The sequence below is a fragment of the Neophocaena asiaeorientalis genome, unplaced genomic scaffold (genome assembly GCF_003031525.2).
Source record: "Neophocaena asiaeorientalis asiaeorientalis breed wild unplaced genomic scaffold, Neophocaena_asiaeorientalis_V1.1 scaffold254, whole genome shotgun sequence".
NCBI classification, from domain to species: domain Eukaryota; kingdom Metazoa; phylum Chordata; class Mammalia; order Artiodactyla; family Phocoenidae; genus Neophocaena; species Neophocaena asiaeorientalis.
Window position 1 is genome coordinate 2,317,691 of NW_020174705.1, and position 10,444 is coordinate 2,328,134.

Consider the following 10,444-nt stretch of genomic DNA (forward strand, 5'->3'; position numbering starts at 1 on the left):
GTGTGTGTGTGTGTGTGTGTGTGTGTGTGTGTGTGTGTGTGTGGAGTCGATATCCTGAGTGCCTCCTGGCATGACCCCGGCACCCATCCCCTCCCTTGTCCGCCCTGGCCCCTCCTGGCCCTTCCGTGCTGGCCGAGCAGATGGGGCTCCGGCTCCTTTGTGCTGCTGCTGGCATAGATGCCCTTCCCCTTGGGGCTGCTCTGCAGTCCCCCAGCCCCCTATCCTGCCCTTGATTGGAAAGTGCTGCTGACTCTGGCTCGGCCATGCCCCTCATTTTCCTCAGCTCTGCTTTTGCTAGGATGCCTGTGAGAAGGGGTGAGAGCCAAGTCTCTTCCACCCACCCACCGCCCTCTGTCCACAGCGCTCTGGTGTTTCTGTGGGCATGCTGCCTCTCGTCCTGGGGAACTGCAGCCCATTACCTGTGGGCCTGAGAACACGGCAAGGATGTCCTCTTGAGTGGGCGGTACCTTGCCCACAAGCTCATTGTCGCTATTTGTGTGTCTTAGGCAGAGACTCTGAGGTTTGGGCTTATGACCCTGCCCAGCCCAAGCCCTGGGCGCTGGTCCTGAAGGGCGGAGACCAGGTCTGTGACCCCAGCCCACCCCCTCTGGCTCCTGAGAGCCTCCTCTGGTGCCAGCTTTCTGTCCACGGTGGGAAATCATGGGGTCCCCTGGCATCCCTCCTAATTAAGGCTACCCTTTCTTATGGGTCTTTTGAAATAATGAATCAGGCTGTAGAATGCTTGGCGTCCTCTTGAAATGTCATGAAAGGCACAGTCGGCACTTGTGTCCCACTCTCCACCCGGAGACGTAGCCAGCAGGGCTGCTCTGATGCCCTGCCCTTGCCCTGGGGCGGGGGTGTGGAGGGTGTCCGGCGGGGTCCCGTGGTTACATTTGCATTCCTCACTCCCTGACCCCAGCACAGTCACACCAGGCTCACAAAGAAAAGGAAGGCTCCCACCGCCCCTCGTTTTGTCCCTTGGTGTGCAGCCTGGAAAAGGGCTGGGGAGACAGGAGCTGCGGTCACTGGTTCAGGATCCGTGAACTAGGTCACCCTCGCTGTGGCTCCTGCGGAAGGGAAAGGGGTTCCCGTGCCTCCTGCATGGGCATATCCTCCCTGAGACCAGCTCAGGGGCTTTGTCCTGAGCTCCTCTGGGCGGATCCCAAACCCACAGCAAAGAGCAGCTCCTCTCTCCCCAAGTCTCACCTGCTTTGCCCAGTTCCTCCCTTGGGAACGTGCTCCCCCCGTTCATGCCAGAGAAACCCCAGAACCAGGGTCACGTTTGTTCACTTGTCTGCTTCCTAGAAACAGGAGCCAGAACTGCAGGGGAAGAGGGGCCGGAGCCTGGGACCCCACGAGGTGATGGGGCTGAACCCAGAGTTGGCCAGTGGTCAGTGACAAGGCCAGAGCCAGGTTCTGAGAGGCTTGCACGCCTCGTGAGGATGTGGTCCCTGGGCAGACCTGATTATGAGTGGCTGCATATGCGCTGCTCCATCTGCACCCAGGGCCGGGCACCCCTGAGGTCCGCAGGTGGCAGGTCTGTCTCTGAGAGGCATTTATGAACCTAGAACAGCCTTCCAGTCTGTTCCTAGAACAGACCTTTTTATTTTTTTTTTCCTCCCCGTCCTCAACTCTTTATTTCACTCTCGCTTTGTTAGCCATCTAACCCCCACTGAAAAGCCTAAGGTTTACAAAGAAATTACAAAACAGCATTGCTGCAAAATCAGTCCCATGTTTGGGAAAACAAATACCTGTATGTGTACACAAAACACAAACTCCCTGGACCCCATTCCCCAGCATCCAGAGTGTTATCTCTGGCAGAGGCTGACAGGTGGGCACCCTACCTAGCCTTGGGGGAAGGGTGGGAGGGATAAGTTTCTCAGGGGGTCTGGTCAGTTCCCTCCATAACCTCTAAAAACCATCCACTTCTCTCCACCAAAGAGACAGGGTGGGCATGCTGGCCCTGGGGCTTTCCTCTCCTTTCCCAGAGCGGCCCGCACCGCTCTGCACACTTCCCTCACTCGGCGGTGCTCACCGTGTCCTTGTCACTGCACGTGGCGCTCCCGCCCCTGGCCTCTCCTCCGTGGGCAGTTCCATCAGTAGAGAAGGCAAAGATGGAGGGCCTTCCAGGCACTGCCTCGATAATTGTGCCACTGATAGCTCACTGCAATTTTAGTGCTTTTCTTTTGATTAAACACAGAGTCCCTGGTGGCTCTGGGCTAAGCTGGAGCAGGCAGGTCGGACCTCAGCTCCTGTGTGGCTATAGTAGTGACCTGGAGGCCCGGGGTTGCAGGGCCATGGGCGTGGACACACCCAGACTGAGATTGTGGCTGAGGTGTGGGAAGACACAGCCCCGGCATCTCTCCCTGAGCCTGTCGGAGCTGCTGTGGCCCTCCTATGCCCCTTCGCAGTCAGTAGCCCCAGTGAGAGGAAGGCTTGGTCCTGGCTTCCCTGGAGAGGGACTCGCCCTCACATGTGTGTGGGCGTGTGCTCACACTTGTGTGTTCAGAGCCCGTGCGGAGGGCACAACTTATGGGCAGAGCAGAGTGCCACCGCCCCGCTGCCTGCTCTCGGGCCTGGCCCGCTTGATGCCCACTCCAGCGTCGCATTCCCCTCCCCGGGTCACTCAGCGTCCCCTGGACCCAGCCAGGAACCTGAGAGGAGCTTGGACGTGCTGGCACAGGAGGCCTGTCCTGCACGTGGTGTGTGTGTATGGGTGCGTCTGAGCTTGAGTGTCGGTGTTCAGGGACTTTATTTTCAGTAAGTTCGTTAAAAGTCTCTTGGTTGAATCCTGTCCCTTAGCTTCCCTGAGCATCGGCCGTTTTTGCCGGGGGGTCTTTGCAGGCTGTTTCCCTCCTGGCGGGGGGCTGGTCTTGAGCCAGGTGTGTGAGGCTCTCTGCCCACATCCCACTGGCCTTCTCTCCTCCCAGCTGGTCAGCATTGGCTCTTCCTACAACTACGGGAGTGAAGACCAGGCCGAGTTCCTCTGCGTGGTCTCCAAGGAGCTGCACAACTCCCCGTATGGCACGACCAGTGAGCCCAGTGAGAAGGCCAAGGTGGGTGAGGCTGCGGCCCGAGTGCCCTCTGCAGGGCTGGGTTTCTCTCCTTTGCTGTGTTGTTTCTTACTGTCGTCGCGGCGCTCCTGGCCATGCAGGCTTCCTGGCGGCCTGCTCGCCTCATGCTGCTTGTCCATCATCACATAATTCTCGCCTGGCATATCAGAAGCAGAGTCCTGGAAGAGAGGACACGGATGTCCACGGGACGCGAGTGGTGGAGCGCGGGGTTGTTGAACATGCTGCGGCTCCCACAGCCCAGGCCTTCTGCCCTCACCTCTTCTAACCCGCTAGCCTGCTCCTGGAAGTGTTGCTGTCTTCCAGTCCTGCCGGTGGGGGCTATGCTTCTGAGTGATGCCACTGTGGGCTGTTTTCCTGGGTACTGGGGACGTCGAGGCTGGAGGGCAGAGCCTCCTGGTGGCACCTGCCTCGGATACACCCATCCCAGGCTTGGGAGTTGTGCTGGTTTGTAAACGGAGCAGATCCGGCAGGATGTGTGATTTTGAGACTCCATGGAGTGTTGCCTTGGCCTGGCACAGGCCAGTTCCTGTTGAACTGTACCAGCTCCCTGCTGGACATCTGGCCCTTCTGTCTCCCGAGGAGCGCAAGGGCAGCCTCGTGGCAGGGAGCAGCTGCTACCCTTGCCTGGAGGTGACAGGTTCCAGTGGCATCTCCTCTGGGCTTGTTCCTGAGGTCGGTGACTCCAGATGTGTCTGTCCTTGCAGAGTCCAGCATCAGCCTGGGCAGGACTTCTGGACCTTCAAGTCAGGTGGTGCCTGGACAGCCCCATAGCCGGCTCTGAGGGGACCCAGGGGCTCTGTGGCAGCCAGCCTGTGTGTCCTGGGCCCACAGGCGGCCCTGGTGGAAGGCTCTGGCATGCTGTCAGAGGGTGTTTTGAGTGAGTGTGGACAAGGCCAGCGAGGTTTTAACTGATGACATTAAACCGGGGGCTCCAGGCCTTCCTCACACTCTTGACTGGTGCCACCCTGGCTGCTACCTGCCTAGAACTGCCCCTGTGAGCCTTTCAGGGTCTTCCTTGGAGGCATGGGCTTGGGAATGGATGGCAGATTCACCTCGCCCGCTGGTCTTCCCGTGGTGGCCATCCTCCACTGGTGCTTGAGGCAGCTCTTTCACCCCAGCACGACTGGGCAGTTGTCCAGGCCCTGGGGCCTCCAGAGTCCTCACATCCTGCCCCCACCCCCACCCCCAACCCCTGGCCTGCAAGAGTGCCTGCAGGTGCAAGTGCAGGGCCCGGGCTGTTCCGCCGCTGCCCAGGACAGGCTGTCGTGGGGGTTGGTGCAGGTCCCCGCAATGGGCCGGGAGCAAAGGGGTTCTGGTGCCATGCCTGCGGACGTGCTTCCTATTGAGTCAGGGTAGGAGGCAACCCCATCTCCCGGAGCCCCCAGCCTCACGAGGAGCCATACCTCTCTGAGCATTTGCAGGGCTCTTTTGCAAGTTGTCTTATATTTAGAAACTTTTATTTCTGAACTTGAAAAATTCTCATAGCCAAGTTCTCCAGGGCAGCTGCCTGAGCTCATGTCCCTCGGGTGGCTTTTCAGCTGCAGAAGGGATGCGTTTGTGCTGACAGAACTCCACTCATGACCCCAAATCCCTTTGCCATTGAAAGTGCGGCCCTATTTGTCTCTCCAGAAATACCTGGCTCTGGAGTGTGGCAGCAACAGCGGCTTCTAAACTGGGGCCGTGGCAGGAGCTCCCCAGGAGGTGGAGCACAGCCAGGGCCTCTGTAAGCCATGGAAAAGTGTTGAGGCCGGATTGGGGGTCATGATCTGGGGACACCTGTGCACAGCCTGGTTGGAGCAGTACTTCATGTTCTGAGGACACTGGGTCCACTACTGTGGACCTGCTCATTGGGTGCCCACAGCACGGGCCAGACACACACACACACACACACACACACACACACACACGTGTCTTGAGGTGGAAGTGACAGGAGAGAGCGGGTAGGGGTCGGGCAACTCAGCGAGGGGACCGGTCCACTGAGAGCAGCCCCAACTTCAGGGGCTTCCCAAACCACTCTACTACTCCATGATCTGCTGGGAGGACTCAGAACTCACTGCTGGCTGTTCTGCTCAAAGTTACAGTTTATTACAGGAAGTACAGAAAGAGGGGGGATTTCAAACTTGCCAGGGGAGGGTGTGTGGGGCAGAGGCCAGGAAGTATGCCAGACGTGGAGCTCATGTCGCAGAGGTGCTCCTTGTGCAGTCAGGATGCGTGGCACCGTGCACAGAGCACCGCCCACCGGGGGTGCCCCGCCAGCCTCCGTGTGCAGAGATATTACTGGGCTCAGTCATGTAGGCATGATTGATCCATTGATCAACAGTTGATCACCCATGTGCCTGATTGCAGTCTCCAGTCCCCCAGCCAACTGACCCCCCCCATCACATGGTCAGACTGGTGTGTCCTGGAGGTCATGACCTCCCAGGAGCCAAGGGCAAAGGCCAGACCTCTGTTTGGGCAAGGTTCAGTTTTTCACAACACAGAGGGAAGGAAAACTGGAACTTCGGGAGTGCTGGGGCCCAGGGACGTCGTGCTTCCCCCCACAGTGTGATCTGGACGAGGCTGGCCTGTAGTTCGCCGCACAGCACAACTTTAGGTCCATTCCTGAGCGCCGTGCTCTCTGCTGTCCCGTGGAGACTGGCCTGTCTGGGTGGGCTTCCCTCTGCTGCCTCCCGCCTCGCCCTGCACTGACGGTCCCTCTCTTCTTCGCCTCGCCCTGCACTGATGGTCCCTCTCTTCTTCTCCTCCCTGCCGCCTGCCGGTGCCGAGCCAGAGTGACGACGAGGACACGGGTCACGAAGGGAATGACTCAGATTAAGTGTAAATGTCATGGTGAGCCTGCGCCCTTGAAACTGACCACCTACCTTAGTCTCCTTGATCCCAGCCCCTCCTCCGCTGCGTCTGTCTCATGCCTGTAGTTGACAGAGAACCTTCCATGGTAGATGCCAGCGCATAGATCTGCACTGGAGCCAGTCTGTCTCAGGGCGGGGCTGTCTGTCCCCTTGAGGATGCCCGTGTGGGTGGGGTTGGGACCTTGGCTGAGGCACCTCCGCGCTGTGTGTGTCAGGCTTGGGAAGGGCCTCCTTGCCATGGGTGCCAGCAGCAGGGACGCGGGCCTGCGCCCCCTAGGGACACGCAGCCCCCAGCCCGCCAGTCTCCCCACTGTCACCAGTCTACCCACGGGCTCAGGGCCAAGGAGTCGGAGCTTGTGCCACAGAGAGTGGGCCCTGATCCCGACACCAAAGCCTGTGGCACCCTACTCCCTCATGCCTCAGACTAGGGGTGCTGGTGGAGAGGAGTCTGTGGGGACCCTCCTTCTGTTTGCCCTGTCATGAGAGGCTCCGTGGACGCCCCCTCAGCCCCTCGCTGCTCCTCAAGTCCCTGCTGCCTCCTGGCCCTTCTTGTTGTCAAAAACCTGTGGCTCAGCCAGGATCCCATCAGCAGGGAGCGCCTCGTCTGCTCCCTCGTGTTGCACAGGGGAGAGTGAGGCCCAGAGAGGGCAGGGCACAGGTGTCATGCAGGGGTTCCCCGCCAAGCCCTGCAGGTGAGGAGCTTGGGAAGAGCCTGTGGCCGGCCACGTGCTGAGAGGCGGCCAACATCTGGCTATGGGTCTGGTCTGGGAACGCAGACCAAGAATGGCTTTTGCGTTTTTAGTGGTTATTTTTCTGGTGATTAAATGAGTGCATAATATCCTCAGCTTTACCTCTTGACTCGGAAATCCTGAAGTATTTACTACCTAGCCCTTTAAGGAAAGGTTTGCCGGGCCCTAGTCTGGACCACTGCCGTCCAGGGCATGTGCAGCACGAGCTCCATCTGTTGTTTTAAACTTTCTAGCAGCCACGTTAAGAAAGTAAAAACATGCGTGAAATTGATGCTGATACTGTTAGCCCATTACATGCATAATATTGTCATTTCAACCTAAAAAATCACTGACATATTTTACTTCGCTCTCCTCTTAAGTCTTTGAAATCAGGCGGTAGTTTGCATTTGTGGCCCGTCTCGGTTTGGAGTGACTGCACCTTAGGGGCTCAGCTTGACTTTGGCCTGGCCTGATGGTCAACTGTGGTAGGAGCCAGGGACACGGGGTGGGGTGGGGGGGCAGGGACAGAGGAGCCAACCTCCAGGAGGGAGGAGGGGCTTCTTTCAGCAGCACTGCCCACCCCCCACCCCCAGTTACAGACTTCACATCTGCTGGCAGGAGCCGCTTCAGTGGCCCTGACTGCCAGGGTCTGGGCTGTGGGAGGGGCGAGGTGAGCTGATGGCAGGGCAGCCTTGGTGTGGCCCTGGCCCCTGGGCCCGCTGGGTTGGGGCGGGGGGCGGGGGTGCCATGTGCCATGCACAGCCTGCTCAGTCCCTGTGGCCCAGCTCAGGCCTTCTTGTGGGCGGCAGCCCAAGTGAGAGCTCCTTCCAGGGCAGACAGGCCGTGACCGTCACAGGTCCCAGGAGGGGTCTTCTGTCCTTGTTAGGAGATAGTCACTGGGGCTCTGGCTCTGGCAGGGCGGCCCTTCCTGTGCTGTCACCTCGCTCCCAGGCCGCGTGGTAGTTAGTGGGCCTTGTCCTTTCCACCACTGAGGCCTGTGAACTCGGACACCGTCTGCTCTGCTGGGCTCCCACTGAGTGAGCAGCTCTCGGCTTCATGGCCCCCCAAACTCCAGCTTTCCCTGCAAAGAGCCACGATGATAGGGTGGCAGACCTTCTTGGGGCTGGGACTAGCACCATGGGGGCCAGAGGGTCCTCTAGGGCTGAGTGGGGACCCACCCTCACCCCAAGTCACGTCCTCAGACCATGTCCCTCTGACAGGGGCCTCCTGGGCTTTCCCAGTGAGCGGGCTTAGGGGCTTGTCCTTGTCTGGCCTGAGGAGGGGCCTTCAGCCTGGGGTGCTGTTCCCCCAGCACAGTGGAAGGTGCACCTACTGGGGAATGGGCAGCGGGCAAGAGGGTGTGCTTCCTGGACGGCCTCGGAGCTGTCAGAGAGAGAGGGACAGGCCTGGGGAACCACAGGGATGGGGGGGCGTCAGGGGACAGCCTGGAGAGCTTGGGCTTCTCTTGAGTCATTTGAACAAGCCCTCGGGGGACGTGAGAGATGGGCCGTGTGGTTCTGGACAGCCGCCCTGACAGTGAGCTGGAGTCAGGGCCGGTAGCCACTGGCCATGAGCCTGAGAAGTCTGCCTGTGCCCGCAGGGCCTCACTCTGGCTGGGCATCCGTGTGAGCTGGGCCTGGCATGAGCAGGGCGGGCCCCTTCCAGGCATGTCCCTGCGTTGCACCGGGTCCAGGGCTCAGCAACACACAGTGTCCTCAGGGCCGTATCTCTCTTAGCTCTGAAATTCAAGTGGAAAATGCCCCCAGGAGGCCACTCTCGCTGCCAGTGGGATCGCAGGGAGGGTCATCTTACAGCACTGGCCTGGGCATGGTTGGGCTTGGCCGGGACGTGTGGCCTTTCTGTCCTGGTTACTTGATGCTCAGTAGCCACGCTTGACGTGTCGAAACAGCCCACTTTGCCAGCTCCAAAGTCTCCCCTGGCTCCCATGGGGTTGTGGCCTTGAGGAGCTCGCAGCTTGATTTGGGGGAAGATGGGAGGCATGGATGGTTCCAGTGGCGAGGAAGGCCGGGTGGGGGCGCTGCTCTGGCTCCGAGGTGCTGAGGAGGAGTGGGAGGGAGAGTCTCAAGCATGGCGGCCGAGGGCTGGCAGGGTCCCCCAGTGGGGTCAGGTGTGTGTCCCAGAGAGTCCTGTCTGGCTGTAGCAAGGAGGCGGCTGGCACCCTCAAGGAGGGTGGTCCATTTACAGAAGATGTGACCCCAGCCAGGCAGTGTGGGGAGCAAGTTGGCACGTATGGATGTGGGGGTGACAGTAATCCCAGGGGCCAGGTTTCTGGGTGTGTGGCTGCAGGGTGGAAGGGACGTGGTTTATGATGGGGCATGGAAGAAAGAAGAGGGGCAGGTTGGGCTGGCGGGGCAGGTTGGGCTGGCGGCCCATGGGGCCCTGGTTGCACACATGTGTCTTCTGCCCGGGATCAAGCTGGGCTGGAGAGAAAATCAGGAGTCGGTGGGCAGTTAAACCGCCAGGTGGGCTTTGGCACCCTTGGGAGCAGGGAGCCTCCTATCCTCAGGAGGCCATCGAGAGAGATGCTGCCCAGAAGTCCTTGGGGCCTCAATGAGGAGTCATCTCCCCGGAGCCCTGCCGCATGTCTCAGGAGGCCCGGGAGGCGCCGGGTTGAGGACAGGTCTGCTGCTGCCTCCCAGGTGTGGTTGCTCGGTGGTTTCTCGCAGCCTCCACAGGTTCACTACTTCCTAGGCATGGTGATGTCAGGCTCGGGTGGAGAGGTGGAGAGCTGGGAGGCCTGCCCCTTGTGTGCGGCCTGGAGGTGGGCGAGCTAGGCCTGCACAACGGGGTCCCCGTTCTCGGACCCTGGCCTGCGGTGGGCTCCACCCCCAAGCAGGGCACTTGGCCTCAGGGCCGTGAAGCTCCCGGCTGCAGGCTGCCTTTCCATTCAGGGCCCGAGTCCTCATTGTCTGCATTTGGCATTTTCAGATTTTGCAAGAACGGGGTTCAAGGATGTGAGGAACACAGTGTTGACAACTGAAGAGACGTTTTACCTTTTCCCAAGATGCAATGATCTGCCATGTCGAGGAAGCTTGGCCGTGAGAAGAAACCTGCTTTTGACAATTTCTCTAGAGATCTGGGTGTGAATCCTTTTTTTGCCTCTGAGGTGGGTGGTGAGAGACAGGACCAGCTGTCCGAGGCCGGGCGTCGCCACTCAGAGGCGGCATGCTGCCTGGGCGGGCGCCTCTGTAGGGCCCTCCGCTTGGTTTTCACAAGTGCCGCTCGGGCCTGAGGCAGGGCGCTCCTGACTGACCCTTTAATCACCGAAGATCATTTAAAGGACAGCGTTCTTGGTGCTACATAAACAGTCTGTAACAGAGCCTGGGCCTTGCTGGTAGGAAGTGGCCGCAGCACCACAGCCCTGGGCTCTGGGTGCTTGCTGGTCACCCTGGCATGCACCAGGCCCTCTTCCTCAGGGCAGGGGGTCTGCTGTGCCTCCCAGACATGACCGGTTGGTGGTTTCTCCCAGCCTCCACGTGTTCACTACTTCCCGGTCCTCCTTCAGAGCTGGGCTCCACTGGCCTGATCCGGCCTGGCACAGTCAAGGCTTCTCCATTTGTAGTTTCCAGGCGAGAGACCTTTGCATCCTTTCTTTCCAATTGTGGATAGACAACCCAGTGCTTTCACTTCTTAGAAATGCCTAAAAGTGCTGCTGCCTTTTGGGCTGATCTGTTAAGTCATGTAAAGGGAGGTACAAGTTTTGCCTCGTCTGACCCACCTTGGGGCTCAGGGGGAGCTGGCGCCCATCAGTGCCTTGGTCTCGCCTGGGATG

General features: G+C 59.6%; 1 protein-coding gene across 2 annotated transcripts in view; it reads left to right on the plus strand.

Moving 5' to 3' along the window:
- The window catches only part of KCTD5 (potassium channel tetramerization domain containing 5), a 27,061-nt gene extending 17,073 nt beyond the window's left edge, over positions 1-9,988 (plus strand). Inside the window, exons 5-6 of one of the 2 annotated variants that reach the window (XM_024759699.1) lie at positions 2,931-3,056; positions 9,601-9,988. In XM_024759699.1, coding sequence (XP_024615467.1) covers positions 2,931-3,056; positions 9,601-9,630 — 156 coding nt within the window. In that variant the 3' untranslated portion in view covers positions 9,631-9,988. Of the gene's footprint in view, positions 1-2,930; positions 3,057-5,844; positions 9,578-9,600 lie in introns of those variants that run through there. The other variant, XM_024759698.1, reaches the window with a different exon arrangement.
- The last annotated feature ends 456 nt before the right edge of the window (positions 9,989-10,444 follow it).